The sequence below is a fragment of the Chaetomium strumarium genome, assembly GCF_033439665.1.
Source record: "Chaetomium strumarium strain CBS 333.67 chromosome Unknown B0T15scaffold_2, whole genome shotgun sequence".
Lineage (NCBI taxonomy): Eukaryota > Fungi > Ascomycota > Sordariomycetes > Sordariales > Chaetomiaceae > Chaetomium > Chaetomium strumarium.
Window position 1 is genome coordinate 2,503,156 of NW_026944430.1, and position 22,155 is coordinate 2,525,310.

Below are 22,155 nucleotides of genomic sequence, written 5' to 3' on the forward strand. Positions count from 1 at the left end.
CTTGGGCTGAACATGGACGGGGATATCGATCCACAGTGATGCTTAAGGTTAACGTTATCTTGCGGGCGGCTCCTTCCCTAATAATAAGGCCTGAACTGCCCGACGCTGACTGCGCAGGAGACACAACCCTGGGAGCCTTAGGACCCCCACGCGGTGAACACTCCTCCTTACAGGTGCTCCCGAGTCCCAACCCAAAACTCATACGTGCAGCAGTACTTTTGGCCGAACCGGGCATGCGGAGAGCCCTCACTGCTACCCCACCATGAACCCGGCGAAAACGGTCAACGGCCCGCTGTTCGTTGGTCGCACCTCTTCGTGTTCGATTTCGGGGGCTGAATGTTATACTCTCTCTGGACTCGCGCTCCTTCCTTTACTTTTCTGAACCTCCCCGCTGAACGCCTCAGCCGGCAACGACAACGGCAGGGGAGTATCTTATCCGTAAGAGTTTGCCTGATTCGGCGACCGCAGCTGCTGTGTTCTCCTGCAACCCATGCGGATGGGACGGCGATGCAGCGGTACACAATACGGCGTGGAAATGAGCGTGGGGGCATCCCGCCGCTCGGGCGCGCCTGGGCAGAGTCTGGGGAAAGCGCAGGGCGTGTAGAAGTCGCGGCCCCTCTTCATGCGTTTCCCATGCCGGTTCGGCTTACGGAATTATTGAACTCGACACCGAACCCCCCTTCCCAATCATGCTTCCAGGCAGGCTCTCAAGAGCAGCGCCAATGTCCTTCTTCTGGTGCGGATAGGGCGGGTGACCGCGATCTGAGCAGCAACTCGCTCCTTCACAGTCCACATGGAAATCCCATGTTCCATTTCCGAATGAGCCCAGACTCCCGCGAAGGCGGCACGGCAAGAGCACGAGACATCGCATCACCTAGAATCCATGGAGACGCAACAGGCGCCGCAGCCCCAGACCCGGGCTGCTGGGCCCGGCACATACAAGCGCGCGAGCCGCAAAGGTGCACCGCGCCGCTTTGCTTGCGACTACCCAGGCTGTGAGAAGCTCTACTCGAGGGCTGAACATCTCCAACGACACCAGTTGAACCGTGCGATCATCCACTATCCACGCCATCCGCTACTCTCTCTCGCCCGCGTTTGAGCATGCCTAACGAAGCTGATCTCCGTCCAGATGCGCCAAAGGAGATCTATCGCTGCGACGTTGCTGGGGTATGAGCCTTCAGTCTTCTTCGAGCCACGGTGCCTTCGTCTCCCGGGCTTGTCCCACCGTGAGCGTAGCCTTGTGAGCGAGGCCTGCTGACACGCCTATTAGTGCGAACAGAAGTTTGTGCGTGCGGACCTTTTAGCTCGCCATCGCAAGCGGCATTCGGCCTCATATGTCCCTCGAAACCGGTTGCCGAGTTTCAGTACTACGACGGAGTCTTCACCCACGGCCACGGCGATATCACCTGTTGCTGGCAACGAAGCTCGCCCAACCCTCGCACGGGTCCCGCATGACGCCGCGATCCTGCTAGTGCCAGAGACGCGTACCCAGCCACCCGTGTCCCTGCCGCATCCTGCCCCGAACCCGGACCCCAGGATGTCGCACCACCCGGGCTGGCATCATCCTCCGATGCCCAACATCGGGCCCTGCAACGCCATCCGCCCTAAACATGGGTACTACCCGCGCGAGGATCATCAGCGGGTTCCGGAACAGCACGCACCCGTGGCCTACGCCACCGCCGAGTTTCAGCACGACGAGATGTCTCGCGAGTCCTTTGGCATGTGGTTGTTCGATCCGCACGCGCGGTATCCTGAGTTTAGCGTCTCCCACTTGCCCTTCATGGACGGCGGCCTCGAGTCGACACTCAACAATAACATCCACTACGACTACGAGTCCCTGACGAGCGGCCGGTCCCAGTTGGATACGCCCACCCGGTTTGCCGAGACGGACGAGCTCATCTCGGAGTTCCGGCGGCGGGAGATCCTCCGATGGTTCCAGGCCTTCCGCGAGAAGCAGCCCAAAGCCCAACCCCTCGTCGCGAACTTGGTGCACGACAGCAGCGGAGACATCGCGGACCTGAACGTCGAGATGATGCGTGACTGTCTGCAGGAGTACTGGGACCGGGTGTCGCCCAGGCTCCCCATCGTCCACCAGCCAACCTTCTCGTGCAACCGATGTTCAATTTTCCTTCTCATGGTCATGGTGGCCCTGGGTGCTGTCTCACTGCGCACAAGGGACTCGACCGGAAATCTCGCCGACTATGGAGGCTTTGCAGACGTGATTATCTTGGGCGTTAGATTGGAGATCCTGACCGCCGAGGAGGCACAGCCCCCAGTATCTCTCTGGGTGTCGCAGGCCCTCCTGTTACTGGAGTTCTATGAGAAGATGTACTCGTCTCGACGACTTCACGAGCGAGCCAACATCTACCATACCGTGACGCTCACCCTACTTCGGCGAGGCAGCCCGCTCATTGGCCGCTCCGGAAGCGAGTCGCCGCCCGAGGTACCGTCAGCTGAGCATCCGCAGGGGGTATCGCTCGATTCCCACACGTGGTGGTGTCGATGGGCCGAGACGGAAGCCATTCACCGCGTCGTGTTTGCCGCTTTCATGATGGACATCATCCACGCGGCCATGTTCGGACACGCAGCGGATATGGCGCCTTACGAGATCCGACTGCCGCTTCCCTGCGACGACAACATGTGGACAGCCTCGAATCCGGAGACCGTGCGGCAGCTGGACCAGAACCTCCGCATGTATGGCATCAGACCGATATCGTTCCTCGACGGGCTGAAGCGTGCTCTGCATGGCAAGGAAGTCAAGACTCACTCGTTCGGGCGCATGATCATCATGTCTGGGCTCCTGAGTATTGGCTGGCATCTGAGCCACAGGGAGACACACCTCAAGTGGCTCGACCTGACCACGCCATCCACCGAGATGCACGAGGCGTGGAAGAAGATGCTCTTGAGCGCCTTCGATGACTGGAAGCACAGCTTTGACGCTGCGCAAGGTGCAGCGGGGAATAATCCGAGCCTTGGGGACGGGCCCGGCTCGAACGGACCAGTCCACAGCGCGGCGGTCATCTATCACCTGGCGCACATCAGCTTGCACGTCGATATTATCGACTGCCAGGTGTACGCCGGCGCGAAACGCTTGCTGGGCAGAAAGATCTCGGTACGGGACCAAGCCAACGTTGTCGCGCGGATGCCGGGGTGGGCCTCGCTGCCATCGACGCGCCACGCCGTCCTGCACGCCTTCAGGCTGCTCCATCGGGTCCTGGTCGATCCCCGACGGAGCGCAAGTGCCGGCGACCGCGAGCGCCTGGAGATCGGGCCGGGCGTAGTCAGCCTCCCCCCCATCGAGGTTCACCAGTCCTACTCGTGCCGCACCGAGCCCGACCCGCACCGGCCCTGGGTCATGTACTACGCCGCGCTGAGCATCTGGTCCTTTGTGCAGGCCATCAACAACCGGCCGGACTCGTTGCAGGAACCACCACCACCACCCGTTAGCCACTACTCGGCTGCCGGTCCGTTCCGGCCGGCCAAGCTTTCTCTGCCCCATGTAAACTATCGGCGCGTGGCGGCCTACCTCTCCAACATTGCCAACCTGCCAGAGCTGACCGAGAAGGTTGCGCTGAGCCTGGGCGACGGCCTGCCGGACTTGTTGGACGCTCTGCGGTCTGTCTTTGCTGAGGCGGATTCTGAGCTGCTGCAGGAGGCGCAGGAGAGGCTGAGGGTGTGTAAGGAGATGCTGAGCGCAGCGGCGGGGTGAAGTGTCGTGGGTCGATTGTGCACCGGCTTTGAGTGCATCGGCTCAACATTTGGGAACATAAGCAGTCCGCTTTCTGCGGATGTCGGAAACCCCGTAGCCCCCACCGTGCGTTGTTATGCTATGCAATCACATCGACGAATACGGATCATAGCTAACCTAACCGCCCAGTTAGCTGGCTGTTTCCGACCCTATCTCCAACGACGGCAGTGTGCGGTTCGACACGTCCGCGTCAGTACAACCGAGTTACAGGCCCTCACAGCTTGAAGTATCCCTTCCACAGCCTCTTCAAGTGGCCCTTCGGATCGTATTTCCTAGCCACACTCCTCAACCTGGCCTGGTTCTGCGCCCCGTAACCAGCATACACATCCTGCGTTTTCCCCGCATAGTTCATGTATATGTACCCGTTTTTGGACCTCGCTCCACGCACCGCAGCGAGCACATCGACGTTTTCAACGAGCTCCCGGCAGCTGCTCTCGACAACCTCGTCCAGCACCGAGCTCGTCCAGGTAGTCGCCAACTGCACCATCATGATCGGCCCGTCCTCAGGCTTCAAGCCCAGCGCATTGCCCCCGTTGACCTGCATTGCCTGCAGGATGTTGGACGAGATGGCCTGGTAGACGAGGTAGGGAGACACGGAGGAATTGTCGGCGGCGGCAGCGGCAGCGAGGAGGCGAGCCACATGTGCCTCGAACAGCGGGACGATGTCCAACAGCAGATTGGGAGTTGCCGTGGCGGCGACCGTCGTGTCCCACCATGTCTGGCGGTCGCCCACCGGCTGCTCAATGTCGCGCAAGAGGCGCGACGTGTTGGCCAGGCGGGTGTTGTTCGACAGCTTGGGGATTGCCGCGTCGTGGAAGGGGGAGAACACAGCTGGCGGGGAGGCGACGTCTAGGTGCGTGGCATGGAACTGGTCGGTTAGCACCACATATCCGCCCAGCAGGGGGGTGTAGGTCATGACGAAATAGGTGTGCGCGGCCGGATCCGACGGCAGTCCCTTGACGAGCAGCTCGTGCAGCAGCGGGATGAGCGTGCGGGTTGCCGCGCCGGGGTAGATGAGCGAGCTCGCCCACAGATCGCCGTGCTCGAACGAGACCAGGTCAAACCTGGTAACGACCCCGAAATTCGACCCTCCCCCGCCGCGAAGCGCCCAGTACAGATCGCTGTTCTTCCCCCCGAGCGATGCCTCCACCACCTCGCCCGACGCAAGCACTACCTGGTAGCGCCGCACATTGTCGCACGCCCAGCCGTAGGTACCCGAAAAGTACGAGATGCCGCCGCCCAGCACCAGACCGCTGACGCCCACCGTTGCGCTCCGCCCGCCCACCACCGCCAGGCCGAGCGGGTCCAGGGTCTCGGACACGTTGATCCACCGGTTGCCGGCGCCCACCGAGACGGTCCGGCGGTCGGCGGACACGGCGATGGTGTTGAGCCCTGCCAAGTCGATGGTCACGCCGCCCTGAATGTTGGAACCGCCCCGGAAGGCGGTGTGCCCCCCGGCTTTGACGGTGAAGGGCGCTTGCTGGCGGGTGAGGATCTTGAGTGCTGTCGCGACGTCCTCGGCCGTGTGGGGGCTCACGAAGCAAGCTGGGTGTACCTCGCTTTGGTGCGCGGACCAGTAGAGGTTGTGGGCGGCGTAGGCGGTGGTGTCGTTGGGGAAGGTTACCTTTTGCGGGAGGGCTGTGGCGAGGATTGAGCACTGAAATGAAGGTCAGCCCAGGTAAAATCAGGGAGACGACAGAAAGGTAGAGATCGCGGGATAGGCTTCTCACTGCTTTTGCGCAGATCAAGTTGTCCGTGCTGCCAGTTGCGGAGGCGGCTGCTGGGAGCAGCGATGCGAGGAATATAGGCCACTGTCGAGTCATTTTGGTCTGCTAGATCTCTGTATTATTACTAGTAGTTTACGGCGTACGGGCCTGGAAGTTTGGAAGCAAGCTGCTATCAGGAAATGGAAGTGCCATTGCAAGAGGGATGTAGTCGAGATATACACTATGCCGATCGTTCATACCACCGGAACTCGGGTCATCCATGTTGTTCCGCTCCCGTCGGCATTATACAGTAGGTAGCACCAGACACCAGAAGTCTGGGGTCGCCCGCCTGTTCCATCCCTTCTCACACTTGGCCAGGGCAGCAAATACCTAGAGGTAAGCCAGCCTTGTGTAGCTGGGGCTTGCAGCCCAAATGGCCGCGCCACCAATCGCAAACCGGGAACGGAACAGGAGGGTACACGGGAGCTGGCCGATCCGTCGCTAGCGCTGACGGCGTGCAATAGGGAATTCTGGGGGAACCCGACCAATATCCCATGCAGCGGACTTGCGCAAGCCTGGCTGAGAGAGAGCCTAGATCTAATGAGTGGATGGATCGGCAGAACTACGGAACACAAGCAATTTCGATGTAACCCGGGCCCAACTGGTGGTCCAGATGTCCAGATAACCCTATCGTCTGTGTGTCAGCCGTGCGTGTATTTTGTAAAGCATCGCAGGTGTTCAGTCATCCATTTGGATTGCCATCTCACAGGTTATATCACTGAGTATATATATATGCATTTGTATGTGATGAGCTCAGCCTGCTGAACTCAAGCTGCAACACTTGAAATCGACCGCTTAAGCCATTCATATATAATATATACCAAATAGCTGGCTCTTTTACCTTTAAACCCAGATCCGAGGATTCCTAGTTACCTAGTATACCTTACCCAACATTGGTAATCAGATCTCATGGTCCAGCTGCAGTCGGTGTCTTTATCCTCGTCACAGCGGCTGGTTCACGGAACATACAAAGTTGTAGATATATCGACAGATCATCTAATACAGTAATAAATAATCATAGTTCTAAGGTCTCTATTCAGATTCTGACACGCTATTTCGTACAGAACAGCTGGCAGGACGCACCAACCTGATACCAGCAACAACACAAGGTATAAATAAAGAGAATGAGTGAGGGCACAACATCGGCTCTCAGCGCCTCCGAAAACCCCCAATAGCGGTGCTGTAATACCCATCCGCGCCCCTCCCACGACCGCGGGGGAGGAGGGTGCCACGAAACGCCTCCACCACCACCTCCTCCTCCTCCTCCTGAACATCCATCTCCTGATACCTCTGCAACTCGCTCACATCCCTCTCCCCCCTCACATACCCCACCAACAGCCTCAGCCACGCCCTGGCCTTAAGACTGGCCGGGCGATCCAGCAGCGTGTGCACGGTATCCCACCACACCCTGCCGTGATCCGCGTACGGGATGGTGTCCCGCTGCAGCCGACTTAAAAAGTACTTCCAGTCGCCATCGATCTTACTGCACCCGTGCGTGATGCGCGCGTGCTGGAACCAGGCCGGCCAGTAACCGGCGCTCTCCCAGTCAATGATGGCGCTGACGACGGCGCGCCTCCGGCCCCCGCCGCGAAGAAAGTCGACCATGACGTTCCCCACGTACAGGTCGCAGTGCGTGAACTGCAGCTGCCCCGCGCAGGGCGGCATGGTGCGGCGCAGGAGGCGGATCACGTCCGGCGCGACGCGGGCGTGCTGCAGCGCGGGGAGGAACTCGCGCGCGAAGATGTCGTCGTCGGTGCGCCACGTGCCGCTGAGGAAGCCCCTCGCGCCCTGCGGAAAGGGGCGGGGCACGAAGAGGTTGTTGGGTAGCCGGTGGCCGGACACGGAGCGCATGTGGCTCGCGGTGAAGCGGCGCAGCTCGGCCATGTATTCCACGACCTGCTCGGCCAGGTCCAGCTTGTCGTCGATGGTCAGGCGCGGCCAGCAGTCGGCCAGCGTCTGGCCCGCGATGCGGCCCTCGAGCAGGTAGTGCCACCGCCCGTTCTCGGACCGCCACTCGCCGTACACGAACGGCACGGGCACGCTGGTCTGCGCGGACACGAACCGGTGCGTCACCGCCTCCGAGTTGGTCCCGTGGCTCGTGGTCGGCGTGCGCTTGAGGATGTACTCGTCGCGGATCTTCCACACCCGCCGCTCGCCCGCCTGGTAGATCAGCGACGCGCCGTCAAAGCTAAACCACGCGGGCGGGCCCGTGGGGAGTTGGGGGTTATTGGAAGACATGGTCGAGGTGAGGGAACGAAGTGTGATCACCGTGTTATCTCTCAGGTAAGTCCCGAGGGAGCAGTGCGGGAGGGATGATGCAGGTCTGAGATGGGAAGAAAGAGCAGTTGCAATGCGAATTTGCTTTCCTGAGACAGATTGCTTTAAATAATTGACTTTGAACTTCATCACGGTTCTAGACAAGACAGATACAACTAGAATGTTGATGCCGTGTCCCGGCCAGTTATGCCTTTGTTGCAGTCGACAACACCATTACGGTCCTTGACTAGGGGTCAACAAAAGATGTAAACAAAGTCATGGTGTGGCCCGGGCCATTCTTTTTGCGACACTGTTCATTGCAGCAATTCAGTTCCAAACCCGATCAATGATCTTGTATCGTACATGTAGCTTAAGAGGCTATTCATACAGATGACTCGGGCTCTGGCAGCGCGTCATCTCAGCGAGAAGTTGGAAAGGGATTGTGCGAGGCGGTAAGGGAGCAGCCAGGATCGCTGTCAGTCGTTGCGCGGAAGCGAGGGTGGCTCCATGAGAACCCCGAGAAGTCTGGACTGTTATCGAATGGCTTCTGGTCGATTGGTTGGGTCTTTGAAGGCGGCAAAGGGGGGAGGTCGAACAAGCAGCCGGGCAGCAAGCCGTCAGATGATACGTTCATACGCCTTCCGTAGGTAGCTAGACGGCGGGGAGAAGAATTGAGCAGGCTGTGATATTCGATGCTGTGTATTACTGCAATTCGGTTGAGCTGAAGTTCAGGATGGCAAGGACGGTGCTGGTGCCTAAGAAGGCATAAGTTCTCTGGGGCCGGTTGCTCGTCTATATCTCGCTCATGGGAGTCGTTCCTCGACATTCCCGGGTGCCTCGTTTGCTTGTGCGTTTCACGCTCGGCGTTGCCGCAGAAAGAGGATTCTTGGGCCCGGTCCCCTTGTCACGAATGTCTCGTTGTCCTCGTCCTACGGATACTATTGTATGATTCAACATCAACTGGAGCCAATCAATGAGACAGTATTATTTCGCTGCGCTAGAGACTCCTTTGTTCAACTCTTTTGAATGCCAATAGGCAACAAAGTATGTCTCACAATGCATCTTACTCTTTTGTTCACCAATTCAGCGCTCGCTACCAACCACACTCACACTGTGAGTTTGTTACAAATGCCGACTGTGCGCATGATGAGCTGCACTCAAACCCGCCGATCTGACACTGATTGTAGTGCTACTCCTTGATTTCCTTCTTGTGAAACAGACCTGCCAATATACGACGGTTAGAACCTCGATCGATTACATGTTTCCGTCTCCGCCAGTCTCGCAGCCATACCTGGTATCTCGGGCATCCACGCGGGCCTGTTCTTGCAGAAAAACTCCCCCTTGGGTGGTATCTTTTCCGGCTCATCCAGCGATCCCCTGAGCCAACAACAATATCAGCCACCATCGTCTGATTCCAGGTGGGATCTCGGGAGGGTAATGCGACATACCACATGATGTAGCGGAACTTGTCGGCCGCCTCTTCCTGCATGGCGTGAGTAAGCCCCATCAATCAGCATCAACCAACACCGTAATCGTACCACGACAAAAAACGCCAGGTAATTAAGTAGGAATTGAGATAGATTGTCATGCACGCACCCCATATTCGCAGATATACGCGCCGCAGCTATCGCAAAACTCCCTCGTCACCCCGTTCTTCTGCTTGTACGTCTTCGGGCAGCCGCTCTCGTACTTGAACGCCTGGACGGGCACCTTCGCGGTCAGGCCGTAGTTGGTGCCGAAGGCGCGCCGGCAGCTGCGGCAGTGGCAGAGCGTGGTGCGGGCGTCGTCGGGCGTGTCGAGCTGCAGCGAGTACTGCAGCTTCTCGCAGACGCACCGTCCTTGCATGTGGATGGCCATGGCGTCGCGTTGGCGTCTTTGTAATGACAATGAGTGTCGGAGAAGGGCCGCTGATGTGAATTGTGGTCGTCTTGTTATTGTGGAGAACAATAGTAGTGAAGTAGTGAGTCGAAACGGGCGTGGTGTGAGCATGCTCGAGTATGCTAAGGTGTTGGTTCTAACTTGGCCTACTATGGGCAATGCTTTTTTCAAGAGTTCTCAAAGTGTTTGTATCCCCGGTCTTGAAAGCATGGGGGCGCATGTGATGGCGTTGTGGTGCAGTGACGTCAACACCAGGACCGGGCCAAGGTTGGGAGGAAGTACAGTACCTAACCTAATAACCCGCTCAAGGCACAATTGGTCTCATAATAAGGATATACATACGCCTTGATATAAAACGTCACTTCGGAACACTTCCAATTGCTTTTCTTTGATGACGCGACGCGGTCTGCTTCCAAATCCGGTCCTAGAGCTCCTGAAATCTGGTGGTCTCTCGTGGTCTATCATGACGCTTTTGGGGATTGAGAGAGCTGACTTCAAGACAATTCCCATTGAAAGGGGCGCCCTCTGAAAGTTCGCTACTTTTCGTACTCATCGCCATCCGGGTAAAAGAAAAGCTGACAATAGGCATTGAATAACACAATAACACGGCAAAAGAAATGCCCAGTAACAGGATTGAACTGTTGACCTTCGCATACCATATACAAGTGGAACCGGTATTAGTACGACGCTCTAACCAGCTGAGCTAACCGGGCGACTGGTGAAAGACGTCAGCGACGTATTGCCTATGTGAGGGTCAGCGACCAGCACAGACAGTACGGGAACAAGAGTTTGTTGTTTGGGACCCTGTTATTCGTCCATTGAGCATCCATATGTGATCCAAGCCGCGCTGGTCAAGGATCAACGGCGGATTCAGCGCGCATCAACTCAGCGGAAGGAACAACCGACGAAGCGTCCAACATCCTCAGGCTCCTCCAGCTTGCGGGCTTGCGGCTGGCTCGAAATGGTGACAGAACAATCCCCGAGGCCCGACACTGCGAGTCTGCGACCCCGTCGATACGACGTCGGGTAGTAAGCGACAATGCCTTCCAGGCTGATAATGCTGTGTGCAAGAAGATAAGGTGGGTTTCGGCATTCCAACTCGGCCATTGACGTACGCGGGGTCTTAGTAAGGACTAAGGAAGTCTAGATGCATGACGCAGCTCTGCATATTGGTATGCAACGGTGGACCAGGCGGGTTGCGGCCGTGACGTGGTGATGACGGCACTACCGTAGCGTTATCGCTCGTCTTCGGCAGCAACCGAGTAACACGCCGATCGTAACTGCCGAGAATGATCTTTGAATTAGTAGCAGTACAAACTGCTGGGAAACCATCCCCCGTTCCCATCTCCTCAGTTGACTGGCCCAGTCGCCCAGCAACACTCAAGAGTCTCAAGTAGATCATAACTCACAGTAAATACCTAACCGGCTGCCAGCAATCATCATGGCTCCCGCTGAACCCAACGCCCTGCCATTCCGGGCCAAAGCGGAAATACCGCATTTTGCGGAGGAGCGGGATGGCTGGAAAGGCTACGTCGAATGGGAGAAGTATCCGGAGAAGAAGAAGCAGGTGCAAGAGCTGATGAAGAAGTATGATTTTCCCGATGTAAGTCAGCACTTACGAAACCCACGCTTCTCAAACGATGGCTTCATTAGGTGCTTATACTTTTATGTTTGCTTGCAATAGCCACCCGAGTTCCAGTTGGTCCCTTTGCCCAAGACGAATCCCGTCCTCACCGGCGAGCGGTGGAAGCAGTATCACTATGCTTGTGGGCTCGACTACATCCCCAGGGACAGCTGGGACACGGTGCTCAAAGAGAAGTCGGCCGACATGATCCATGTGCTGCAGTTCCCGTACAACGGCGAGCCACCGGGTGTAGGTAGAACCACAGCAAGACTAGCGGCGTGAGTACTGCTCAGAGAGCGAGTGGCTTACCCTGTCTCTGTTTGTGTGTGTAGGATCGACTCATCGAGACCGAGATGACGGACAACAAGGACTTCTTCGTCCGGAACCACGGCGGCATCCCAGACATCGACGCCGACCAGTTCACGCTGGACATCGAAGGGCTGGTCAAGAACCCCAGGACGCTGGCGCTGGCGCAGCTGCAGGACGAGACGCTCTTCCCGCGGCAGAGCAACATCGTGACGCTGCAGTGCTCGGGCACGCGGCGCATTGAGCAGATCCACGAGTACCCGGGCGACGGCGACGAGCTGATCAACGCGCCGTGGGGCGAGGGCGCCATCAGCACGGCGCGCTGGACCGGCGTGAGCCTCAAAAGGGTCATCAAGTACTGCGGCGGCCTGGTGGACGGCGCCGACAACATCGAGTTCTACGGCGCCGACACGTACTTCAAGAAGGGCAACGTGCACAACTACGTTGTCAGCGTGCCGTGGCGCAAGGTCAAGGTGCACGAGGTGCTGCTGGCCTGGGAGATGAACGGCCAGCCGCTGCCCAAGATCCACGGCTACCCGCTGAGGGCGGTGGTGTTCGGCTACATCGGCGCCCGCAGCTGCAAGTGGCTGTACAAGATCCGCGCCATCAAGCATCCGAGCACGGCGCCGGTGCAGATGAAGGAGTACCTCTACTACACGCCGCAGGTCGGCAAGCAGAACGCCCAGTACAGCAACGGCTTCTCCATCCAGGACATGCCCGTCAGCTCGGCCATCATCAGCCCCAAGAACATGGACCAGATCATCCACGACGGCAAAATCACCCTCAAGGGCTGGGCCTACTCCGGGGGCGGGCACTGGCCGGTCCGCGTCGAGGTCAGCGGCGACGGAGGGTCCATCTGGTACGAGGTGCCGGCCGAGAACATGAGCACCAAGTACTTCCACGCCTGGCGGCTCTGGAAGATGGACCTCCCTGTCGATGCCGAGGGCTGGCTGGAGTTTTGCGTGAGGACGTGGGACAATGCCATGAATACGCAGCCCACATACGTGCGGAGCGCTTGGTGAGTTACAGTCTCCGAAATTCCAGGTTACTTTTTTGGGTGATTCTTGACAGAGGGGCTAATCAAACATGTCTGCAACTTTCTGTGCAGGAACTGGGATCTGCACGTCACCTCCTCCTGCCACCGTGTCAAAATCTACAGCATCAACAGGTCGAGACCGGCGACGGCGGCGAGGCTGAAGCAGCTGGAAGCCAACAACATCCCAATCGTGCCGATTACGCGCCCGATGCCCTTTGACTTGGAGACGGACGACGAGTATCATACGGCAATGCAGTCGAGAGCGTGGCGTGATCCGCTTGAGTAGGTTGGTCTGACGGTGCTGGGCAGCCTGCAGGCAGCAGTCTCTTGCTCGCGATTGCCGTACGTGGGCGGTACGTGTAGTGTTAGGACAAGGTTTCAGTGGCCCTCTTTCTAAGATGAACAGAGCCAGGGGTAGCTTTTCAAGTTCTCCATGATGCCAATCGACCAGTAACTTAGCTTAGGCAAGAACTTGAAATTGTCTTCAGTTTGGCCAAAATCTTTGAATATCGGTCGGGAACCAACTCCAACTAAACTGTCTAACTACTAGTAGTATCATGACCAAACACCGATAGGATGGTGCCTCTTTTCTTTTTTTCTTGCCCGTTGGGTCTCGCCTCGACGACCTCCCACCGCTTTCAGCACATACTCGGCCACATGTAGACACAAAATTCTTGATCTCCGGCATGCGGGAAAGAGCAGACCGGTTGACATGGGGCTGTGTCGGGCTTTGCGTCGGATGCAATTTTCTCTCTCCGTGAAACAAGATACATGATCCGCGGCGGTATAAACTCTATAAAGTACACAGCCAAAGACAAGAGGACCCTTGCGAACCAAACAGCCACGGCAATGAGCATGACGTATATAAGTTACTCAGGGGACACACCATCACCTTCAGTTTGATATAATGTGCCCTCAGATGAACCCGCCCTCTTGACCTCCCGGTCCATCTGAGCCCCCCTTCCCCCAAAACTCCCCGTTCCGACTTGACGACGACGAACCAACCCCATTCCCATTCCCACCCCGACCACCGCAACGATGTCCACCCCCCAACATAACAATAGGAACCATCTCAGCCCCCTTCCCCTCCTGCATCATCATGATAGGCCCGCTCCCCGGAACCTGCACGGGTCCTGTAATAGCAACAGTCCCACGCCCCTTCACCTTGATCTTCATCTTCCCCTTCCCCTTCGCCGCTCGCCTCCTCATCCTCGCCCTCACCCGGCGCACATAGAGAAAGCGTGCCGCCAGGAACAGGCCGAGGAAGAGCACCAGCCCGCCGACGACGGAGGAGACGCCGATGGTGACCAGGTTGAGGTAGTTGTTCTCATTGTTGTTGTTATTGTTGTTATTGTTGTTATTGTTGTTATTGTTGTTATTGTTGTTATTGTTGTTGTTGGAGGGCGAGTCCGGCGGTGCGAGGTCTAGTACGCCACCCGTCCCTGTTCCTGGGCCAGAACTTCCGGTGGTGTCGGAGGGGAAAGCCCGACTAGGTTGGGCTGCTGTATGCGGGGTTGTAGGAGGGCTCGTTGTGGAACTTGATGCTGTTGTTGTTGTTGGTGTTGTAGATGAAGAAAGGCCTATGAATACTGTGGTGAACGAGGTTTGGACCTCGGCTGTTGTCTGTGGGCTCAGGGCGGTTTGGGGGGCTGGGTCGGCAGCCGGTGTTGCAGTTGGCGGAGGCGGAGCGGTATTGCTCGTGACACTTGGAGAGCCACCGCTTGATGAGGCAGCAGCAGCAGGAGGAGGAGGAGAGCTAGGTGAGGTTAGAGCAGGAAATACCCTTTTGCGGAGAGAGAGGGCTTTCATACGCTGGCGTGCTGTTGGCCACTCCCAAGTTTTCTGCTTCCTCCAGGGGAACCATCGAGACGGGAGAGCACATTGGAAGAGGCGTATGGTGCTAACTAAGTATTAGAGGTCCACACTTGTGGCGCCGTTCCTCTTGTGCCGCTGCAACCCCCTTCTACCAAAAAGATGACACGACCGTGGCGGTTTCGTGCTTGCTTGCTGATAAGCTCCGGGATGATGGGTTTTGAAGCCTTCTCTGTTCCAGAATTATAGATGTTGCGGTCGTTCAAGTTTGCTCCGCCTCGCCAGTCATACAACAGACACGGCGGTATTATAATGCAAGAGTTTCCCTGCGAAGGAATGAGTTAGCCAGTTGTTTATATACCTCTGCAGAACAGGGTCAAAAGGCTTAGCGTTCTAAACTTGGGGTCATGCGGCACGTAGGGCCATCTATGAACGGAGCGGGAACCACATGCTGGTGTAACGCTCATCATAAGAACACAAACGGCCCTTTCCTATTGGGATGACCATAAGCCCATTCAATGTATGCAGAGCCTCTAGGTATTGGTATCTGTGGAGCCCCGAGAGCAACCTGGCGCTACCTACCTGACCACCGTGACTCGGATTCCCCATCAGGTGTTCATCTGATATATCACCCTTGAAAGGGCCTCTCACAGGTGCCACGCGCCAAAAAGGCTCCGAGGCTCATGGAGGACTGATACTTACTTCCTCGTCCCTTCTCCCTCTTTGCCCTTCCCGCAAGTGCACGAGGCTAGGGAGCATAAACGACCCGAAGCACACCAGTGCCGGGGACGACGTTTGTGATGGAACAAAGATATTCACGTACTCGCTACGGCCCAGCTCTCCTTACACCCAGGAAGCAAACAGCAACCTGCACCTAACCGACGTATACAACAGCCAGTGCAGTCCAGCCCCATTCCACCTCCCAGCCATGGTCTGTCCTCCCAGATAGATACTACAACTAGCTGGTATATCCTAGCATGTTATGTATTAAACTCTCTCACCCCGTTCCATCGACATCCTGCGTCAGGGCCAACCGGCAATCGACTTTACTTTACATCCTCCAGGGTCCACTCCTTCATGACGTCCCGGCAGTCTCCGCACCCTGCACAGTTCCCTCTTCTCCAGCCGCATCCGCACCCGCAGCGGCCGAAGAACCCGCACTTCCACTCCCATCCCTATCATCCTGATCCCCATCCTCATCGAGATCCACCAACTGCCTCGCGCGCCATGCCTTCTTCGCCGCGGCCGCCAAGCTCGCATAGTCCCCGCTCATCTCGCACATTCCCCGGAAGCTGCCGCCGGCCTTGCGCATCAGCTCCCACGGATGGCCGTACTCGACAATCTGGCCCTTGTCCAGCACCAGCACCTTGTCGTAGTCGACAATGGTCTGCAGGCGGTGCGCGATCGTGATGATGGTGCTCGTCAGTTCGCGGATGGTCTCCTGGATGGCCGAGTCCGTGGCATAGTCGATCGACGCGGTGGCCTCGTCCATGACCAGGACGGTCGGCCTCTTGAGCAGCGCACGCGCCAGGCACAGGAGCTGGCGCTGGCCCTGCGAGAGGTTGTTGCCGGACTCGGTGACCGGGGAGGAGAGGTCGAGGAAGATATTCTTATTCGTGACGCTGACGGTGGTGGATTGTTGATCTTGATTGGTGGTGGTGGTGGTGGTGGCGGCGACCGTGTCGGCAGCCGTGGTGGGTTCGGGGAGGAGAGGCGTCGGCGGATTGGTGACTGCTATGAGCTCGTCTTCTCCGATGAGGTGGACACGGCGCAGGGCGGTGAAGATCTGTTCGTCCGTGTACAGGTTGAACGGGTCGAGGTTGGTGCGTATGGTGCCCATGAAGAGCGTCGGCTCTTGCGGCACGATCGTGATGGCCTCGCGCAGGTCGCGAAGGCCAATCTGGCCGATGTCGACGTCGTCGATGAGGATCTTGCCCTCGTCGGCCTCCAAGGCCCTGAAGATGGCCAGTGTGAGCGAGCTCTTGCCGGCTCCGGTCCGCCCCACAATGCCAACCTTCTCGTGAGCCTCAATCTTGAACGTGAGGTTGCGGAGGACTGGCTCCAGCTCCTTGCGATACCGAGTACTGTAATTGATGAACTCGACCGTTCCCTGGGACGGCCAGTTCTCCGCCGGGCGGTTCTTCTCCACCACGGCCGCCGCCTCCTGCTCCACGTCCAGATATTCCTTGATCCGCTCGACCGAGTTCATGTTTTGCTCGTTCATGGCGTACAGGCGGACCAGCCAGAGGATGTTGTCGGCGAACCCAATCGCGTAGCTGAGCGAGATGCCCGCCGAGCCCGGGTCGATCTTGCCGAGGCTTATGATGACAAACACACCGGCAAAGAAGGCGACGAAGTCGCCGAGAAGATCGGTCCTGAACGCAAGCCATCTGTTAGCGGCCCACAGGTAGATGAACGGCCGGAGCTGGGTGTTGATCCGGGCCAGGTTATCCCGGATGAAGCGCCGCTCGTCGCCGTATGCCCGGATCGTCGTGACACCGCTCAGCGTCTCTCCAAACTGTTGGAAGAGCGGGCTCCTCTCGACCGACTCCAGCCGCTTCAGGTCCCGCGACGCGTGAAGGTAAAACTGCCCAAGGAAGACGTATGCCAGCGTGATGAAGACACCGGAGATCAGGAATCCAGGCGTGATGTAGGCGATAAGAATGACAGTTACGACAATTCCCAGCGCACAAGACATGACACCGATGGCGATGGGCGCCACTTCCTGGTCGACCGCCTCCAAGTCCTTGCTGAACCGGTTCATCATCTGGCCCAGCGGAGTGACGTCGAAGAACTTGAACTTGGCGCCCGTCACAGCAGTCATGAGACCGTCGTGGAGTTTCCAGGAGGCCGTGAGTGAGCCGAGGAAGATCCACAGGTCTCGGACCAGAGCAGCCACCGCGCCTGCTATGCCAATAACAGCCAGCACCGTCAGATAATACGTGACATTCACATCCCGGTTTCCGGCTGCCGAAAATGTTGTCGAATTACCCCTTGCGTAGTTTGCAATCGAGGCGAAGTAGGTCGGCGAAAGCGTCTGCGTCGAGTAGGTCAGGGAGTTCATGTTGAACTTGACCTTGGCCGACTCTTCGCTGGCGTACTGGTTGGACCACTGCTTAATCCAGAGGCTCGACGCCACGCCGGACAGCTGCTGCGCCCCGAACACGAGAGCCGCGACCAGCCAGAAGAACCAACCCCCCATAGACCGAAGGTAAAGCTTCATGACCGGCCACTTCACTGCGCCCACTGCCTTGGTCTCCTCCATGGCATCCTGCTTCTTGATCTCCTTTTTCTTCACCGCTACACTCCTCGCCCTCTGTTGATCGCCGTCCGCGTCATTCACGAGAGTGTCGCCGCTCTCCTCGCCGACACTGGAAGGCACACGGGACGGCACCCGTGAAATGTGAGCGGATCCCGGCGCAGACCGCTGGACGGCAGCATCTTCGGGGAGTTTTCCGGCCGTGATGAGCTCCTGTGGTGTTCCTTGGCCGGTGATGCGTCCGTTGGCCATCGTCACGACGAAGTCGGCCGGTGGCACACACAGCGGGATGTTGTGCGAAACCAGGATGCAGGTCCGGTGACGCATTAGCGGGCCCATGATACAGTTGTTGAAGATCCACTGCGCAGTATGGGAGTCGACCGCGCTCAGACAGTCGTCCATGAGCAAGTGTTTGGAGTTCGAGTAGACTGCTCGGGCGAGGGAAATGCGTTGCTTCTGGCCGCCAGAGAGTGTGATGCCCTTCTCACCAACCAGGGTCTCGTCGCCGTTGTCGAGGATCTCCAGGTCGCGCTCCAGCGCGCAGGCCACGATCACCTGGCGATATCTTTGCTCGTCGTAGGGGGCCGAGAACAAGATGTTGTCCTTGATGCTGGCGTTGACAAGCCATGCCTGCTGGGCGACATACGCGCATGTCTCAGCGAGCCCTGTCTCGGGGTCCGGGCGGACATCCTCCCGGCTGCGGCCGCCGGGGAGATAGACGCGGCCTTGCATGATGGTCATCTCGCCAAGGAGCGCCATCAGCAGCGACGTCTTTCCAGACCCTGTTGGACCGGTGATGACGTTCAGTTTTCCAATCTTGAAGTCGAGGTCCAGATCAAGCAGGCGGAAGGCCATGGAGCCGTCCTCCGCCACGGTGGTCTTGCTACCCCAGACGAAGGTGGCGTTCTTGAATCCGATGACTCTATTGCCACTCTCGTCGACGTTGTCAATGCCGAGCTGGGCGAACTTCTCGGTCTCCTCCTCGGCCAGGAATTCCTCGATACGGTCGATAGACACTTTGGATTCCTGAACATGCGCGATCATGTCGCCGAGCTGGTCGAGCGGATAGCGAAGAAGCATGAAGAGCGAGATGGCCGTGAAGGCGACCGAGGGGTACAGCGGCTTCTTCTCGACGACAGTGTAGATGAGGAAGGAGAAGAAGGTGATCAGAATGGGCACAGTGTTCCAGACCGCCACAGCCGAGGCCCAAATCATGAAGCGCCTCCGCAGCGCCTTGAGCTCCGCCCGCCGCTTCTCGTCGACGATGTCAGCAAACCGGTGCTCCCAGGCAAAGTACTTGATGATCCTGATGTTCTGCAGAATCTCGTTCGTCGTATGAATCCGCTTGTCCGTAGCAGCCATGATCCTCTTCTGACTCGAGTTGAAGCCCCTGCCGAATGCAATGTTGATCGGAAGCAGCAGCGCCATGACGACGAAGCCGGGAATGGCGCTCAACCCCATGACCTGGTAGAGCAAGATGATGGAGACGAACAGCTGCGTGGGGGCTGCTGCAACAAGGAAGTGGATGTACGCGGTTACTTCGGACACCTTGAAGCTGTCCACGGACATCAAGTTGATGATGGTACCCAAATTGACCTGCTCGTCCGAATCGCCCGCCTTGTCCTTGCCACCTGATCCATCCGTAGCAGTGTTCGCAGATGTCTCGCCGCCCTGTTTCGCTTCTCCTCCGAGGCCGAGGAATCGCTTCGCCCTCGCGATGATGCCGCCTTTTCCACCCTGAGATGCGGGGTCCTTCTTCTTGTCCGCCCCGAGGGTGGTATCTTTGCCGGCCGCCGCTTTTCTGCGAAGGGCCTTGGCATAGATTTCGCCCACCAGAATGGCCCGGATGTTGATGCAGATCTTGCGGCCGATCCACAGGGCTTGGCCGTCGCAAACCGACCGGAGGACATCAGTCACAGGGAGCAGGATGACGTACAGCCACAGCACGTTCCTCGGGGCCATTGCGGGGTCCTCCACATATTGCAGGATCGCCCGGAGCAGCAGTGTGGGCGCAAAGGTAAGAATGCCACCCATGACAGCCCAGACGGCCTGCTCAAACAACAGGCCCTTGAAGTACCTCACGAGGTGGAAGGACAGAGAAGTGGTCTTCCTGAACTGGCGGTAACTGGCCAGAACGGTGGCTGCCTTGTCCCTGGGAAGCAGGTTCCAGACCCTTTTGATATCCAACGGCTCCTTCCAACCGGCCCAGATGATCGAGTCGACCCAAGAGAAGGTGTAACGCGAGAACAGGGACGCCAGGCTCTCGCGGCCAGGCTCAATGCCGTCCTCCCACTCCAACAGGATGGTCTTATTACCCTTGCGAGTACTGATGGCCATGACGAACAGCAGCGATGTCAACGCGAACTCGGCAACCACCAGCGTCTGGGCCGTTCGCTGCCTCGGGTGCACCAGAGCAGAGCGGAACATGACCAGCGCGAACAGCCATTGGAAACAATATATGGCAGCCGTGTGGTTCCAGATCCGCGGGATGCGACATGGCGTGTTCCCCAGGAAGAGCCGGAGCGAAGTCAGCAGCAGGACGTAGACCCAGACAGTCAAGCCGGCAACGGCGGCAATGCTGCCTCCCCGCTCCTTCCCATAGGCGCCGGTGGCCAGCGCGACGGCATTGATGGCAACGAGACCTAATACAGCGAGCTCCTCGATAAGAACGGAGAACGTCTGGCCCGGGGGGACGTCGGCCTGCACGATCGAGCCCCTCGTAGTCGTCTTGACCAGCGCAAGACGACCGCCGCCGATCGTCAGGTCTTCTGCCTCGTCCTCGCTGACCGGTTCTTCCTCGCGAGGTAGCTCTGTGTGTGTCGCCGGCGATAATGTCGTTGGAATGCTCTCGTACCCTCCGCCATATTTGAGCTTCACGGCTCGCACGATGTTTTGCACGGCGAGTTGGAGGAACGACAGGCCAATGATGACCAATGGCAGTAGGATCCGGAGGTAGCTGTCTCAGATGCCGCTCTTTAGCTCTCTCCGGGGTTCGACAAAACCAGCGCTACGCTGTTGATTGATATGCCGGGTTGCTACTTACTCCTGTAAGAAACAATTGGTGAAGTCATCGGTCCGCCATATCGGCCACGAACATGAGGCGAACTCCATCTCCCTCGCGTCTATTCGTCGCATGGAAGAGGGATTCGCACAAAGCTCCGGTCAGTGGTTCAGCAGAGACCGGGTGAAGAACAGGCCACGCGGGCGTAAGCGTTGGCGTCGCGGGTGGAAAAGTGTGGCGTGTTGTGGGAGAAGAAAGAACGAAGACGGATCAACAACAAACGGTTCTTCGCTCTTGGATTCTTCGATGGCGGGCCGCTTAACCAGCTCCCTCGCCGAACTAGGTTAGGCCTTGTTGCATACACTAGCTCCAGTTCTCTGCATTCTCTCCACCAAGCTCCTCCTGCCAGAAAGGTTCTTTTCCAGTGCTCGTTTACAACCGGGCAGGGCGGGTCCGCGGAGGGTCGCAATTGCCCCGAATGCACTTCTTCCTGTAACGTTATCAAGGCTCGGTAGCACGGTACGCTAATCAGCCAAGGGTGGGGTGCAGAACACCCCGCAGGAGCTCTGTAAGTGTAGGCTGTATGTACTGTACATGTACTGTACTTCAGGTATAATACGGAAGGTTACCGATGCAATTGGAAATCTTGAGACCTGCCTTGACTCGTCGGGCTTAGTTTCGCTTCCGAGAAAGTGATCAGAAGACAAAACAGACGGTTTTCTTGTTCAGATGCCGGTTTTGAGTGCTTCATGCAGTGGGTTGAAGAACTTGCAGTAGACCACCTAAACCGGCAGGCACCACCGAACGCACGGATACCGCAACCCCGGCACTGAACCTCTCGAGCTTCTTAGATCCGAGACATTTGTCGTCACACCCGAGTTGTCGGCACGGCTGGGGTAGCTCAAAGTTTGACTTGGTTTTCGATGATGTCAGTCGTAGTGCTCCCGTCTTACAAAGGATTGAATCCAGCTTTGTCAGTCATGGAGTAGTCGTAGTTATCAATTGCCTTTTTTTCCCTCCTGAGCCAGCCAGACCCAAGTGCGATGAACTGAGATGGCTGCTGGCTGCCGAGTCGGTGTGCTTCGCATCGCAGCTGCTTACGGCTTACATACTAGATATGTAATGCATGGGCGTCTGTCGCCTACTATTAGTTATCTTACACTAGGTGCACATGCATCCAAGCACGTGAAGCTTCGGTTGCAGCAGCATGTATCGGGCCGTAGTAGCCGCCCAGCCCGTTGCAGTATGGCGGGGTCAGCACACGTCCCTCGCGCGAAGCTTACTGTTACACAGTACCTATGTACTAGTAGTATGAATCATGACCTTCCTATTTCGATCACAGGGCCTGGAACCACTTCATCCCAGGCGGCCACTTCCCGAATAGAAATTGAGTCACCGATATCTTGTTGGAGGCTCGGCTGATGACTCTGTGTTACCCCCAAACTACATATCGGTATATGGGAGAAGCA

At 57.7% G+C, this 22,155-nt stretch overlaps 9 protein-coding genes and 1 non-coding gene across 10 annotated transcripts; 3 read left to right on the plus strand and 7 right to left on the minus strand.

Moving 5' to 3' along the window:
- Positions 1-132: 132 nt before the first annotated feature.
- On the plus strand, positions 133-1,072 carry B0T15DRAFT_108749 (uncharacterized protein). Its single transcript, XM_062861468.1, has one exon. The coding sequence runs from the start codon at positions 337-339 to the stop codon at positions 997-999; it is 663 nt and encodes a 220-aa protein (XP_062724264.1). The 5' UTR covers positions 133-336; the 3' UTR covers positions 1,000-1,072.
- On the plus strand, positions 827-4,091 carry B0T15DRAFT_108736 (fungal-specific transcription factor domain-containing protein). The gene is made up of 3 exons (XM_062861466.1): positions 827-1,167; positions 1,271-3,814; positions 3,878-4,091. The coding sequence occupies exons 1-2, from the start codon at positions 1,102-1,104 to the stop codon at positions 3,707-3,709; spliced, it is 2,505 nt and encodes an 834-aa protein (XP_062724265.1). The 5' UTR covers positions 827-1,101; the 3' UTR covers positions 3,710-3,814; positions 3,878-4,091.
- On the minus strand, positions 3,836-5,729 carry B0T15DRAFT_108746 (uncharacterized protein). The gene is made up of 2 exons (XM_062861467.1): positions 5,479-5,729; positions 3,836-5,405 (listed from the first exon to the last, which is right to left on the minus strand). The coding sequence occupies exons 1-2, from the start codon at positions 5,569-5,571 to the stop codon at positions 3,963-3,965; spliced, it is 1,536 nt and encodes a 511-aa protein (XP_062724266.1). The 5' UTR covers positions 5,572-5,729; the 3' UTR covers positions 3,836-3,962.
- Positions 5,730-6,663: 934 nt separating this feature from the next.
- On the minus strand, positions 6,664-7,828 carry B0T15DRAFT_429321 (kinase-like domain-containing protein; the record flags this gene model as incomplete). The annotated part of the gene is made up of 1 exon (XM_062865704.1): positions 6,664-7,828. Exon 1 carries the CDS (start codon positions 7,750-7,752, stop codon positions 6,664-6,666), a length of 1,089 nt encoding a protein of 362 aa, XP_062724267.1. The 5' UTR covers positions 7,753-7,828.
- A 1,131-nt stretch (positions 7,829-8,959) lies between these two features.
- B0T15DRAFT_508947 (Mss4-like protein) lies at positions 8,960-9,627 on the minus strand (the record flags this gene model as incomplete). The annotated part of the gene is made up of 4 exons (XM_062867758.1): positions 8,960-8,991; positions 9,062-9,147; positions 9,219-9,253; positions 9,367-9,627. 4 exons carry the CDS (start codon positions 9,625-9,627, stop codon positions 8,960-8,962), a joined length of 414 nt encoding a protein of 137 aa, XP_062724268.1.
- A 639-nt stretch (positions 9,628-10,266) lies between these two features.
- Positions 10,267-10,361, minus strand: B0T15DRAFT_t64. Its single transcript has one exon. It is a non-coding gene; the product is annotated as a tRNA-Ile (tRNA).
- B0T15DRAFT_524543 (uncharacterized protein) lies at positions 10,275-10,899 on the minus strand. Its single transcript, XM_062868775.1, has 2 exons — positions 10,796-10,899; positions 10,275-10,727 (listed from the first exon to the last, which is right to left on the minus strand). Exons 1-2 carry the CDS (start codon positions 10,814-10,816, stop codon positions 10,500-10,502), a joined length of 249 nt encoding a protein of 82 aa, XP_062724269.1. The 5' UTR covers positions 10,817-10,899; the 3' UTR covers positions 10,275-10,499.
- On the plus strand, positions 10,900-13,200 carry B0T15DRAFT_524545 (Oxidoreductase, molybdopterin-binding domain-containing protein). Its single transcript, XM_062868776.1, has 4 exons — positions 10,900-11,251; positions 11,333-11,521; positions 11,605-12,596; positions 12,687-13,200. The coding sequence occupies exons 1-4, from the start codon at positions 11,090-11,092 to the stop codon at positions 12,898-12,900; spliced, it is 1,557 nt and encodes a 518-aa protein (XP_062724270.1). The 5' UTR covers positions 10,900-11,089; the 3' UTR covers positions 12,901-13,200.
- A 329-nt stretch (positions 13,201-13,529) lies between these two features.
- B0T15DRAFT_550588 (uncharacterized protein) lies at positions 13,530-14,478 on the minus strand (the record flags this gene model as incomplete). Its single annotated transcript, XM_062870253.1, has 2 exons — positions 13,530-14,370; positions 14,426-14,478. The coding sequence occupies 2 exons, from the start codon at positions 14,476-14,478 to the stop codon at positions 13,530-13,532; spliced, it is 894 nt and encodes a 297-aa protein (XP_062724271.1).
- A 1,023-nt stretch (positions 14,479-15,501) lies between these two features.
- Positions 15,502-20,796, minus strand: B0T15DRAFT_391262 (uncharacterized protein; the record flags this gene model as incomplete). The annotated part of the gene is made up of 2 exons (XM_062864578.1): positions 15,502-20,641; positions 20,729-20,796. 2 exons carry the CDS (start codon positions 20,794-20,796, stop codon positions 15,502-15,504), a joined length of 5,208 nt encoding a protein of 1,735 aa, XP_062724272.1.
- Positions 20,797-22,155: the final 1,359 nt, after the last annotated feature.

Coding starts and splice junctions, on each gene's coding strand:
- B0T15DRAFT_108749 (XM_062861468.1), top strand. CDS start 337: ATGTTATACTCTCTCTGGACTCGCGCTCCTTCCTTTACTTTTCTGAAC.
- B0T15DRAFT_108736 (XM_062861466.1), top strand. CDS start 1,102: ATGCCTAACGAAGCTGATCTCCGTCCAGATGCGCCAAAGGAGATCTAT. Junction 1,168..1,270: donor ATCGCTGCGACGTTGCTGGG/GTATGAGCCTTC, acceptor CACGCCTATTAG/TGCGAACAGAAGTTTGTGCG.
- B0T15DRAFT_108746 (XM_062861467.1), bottom strand. CDS start 5,571: ATGACTCGACAGTGGCCTATATTCCTCGCATCGCTGCTCCCAGCAGCC. Junction 5,406..5,478: donor ACTTGATCTGCGCAAAAGCA/GTGAGAAGCCTA, acceptor CCTTCATTTCAG/TGCTCAATCCTCGCCACAGC.
- B0T15DRAFT_524543 (XM_062868775.1), bottom strand. CDS start 10,816: ATGCAGAGCTGCGTCATGCAT. Junction 10,728..10,795: donor TGCAGAGCTGCGTCATGCAT/CTAGACTTCCTT, acceptor GCCGAAACCCAC/CTTATCTTCTTGCACACAGC.
- B0T15DRAFT_524545 (XM_062868776.1), top strand. CDS start 11,090: ATGGCTCCCGCTGAACCCAACGCCCTGCCATTCCGGGCCAAAGCGGAA. Junction 11,522..11,604: donor ACAACGGCGAGCCACCGGGT/GTAGGTAGAACC, acceptor TTGTGTGTGTAG/GATCGACTCATCGAGACCGA. Junction 12,597..12,686: donor ACATACGTGCGGAGCGCTTG/GTGAGTTACAGT, acceptor CTTTCTGTGCAG/GAACTGGGATCTGCACGTCA.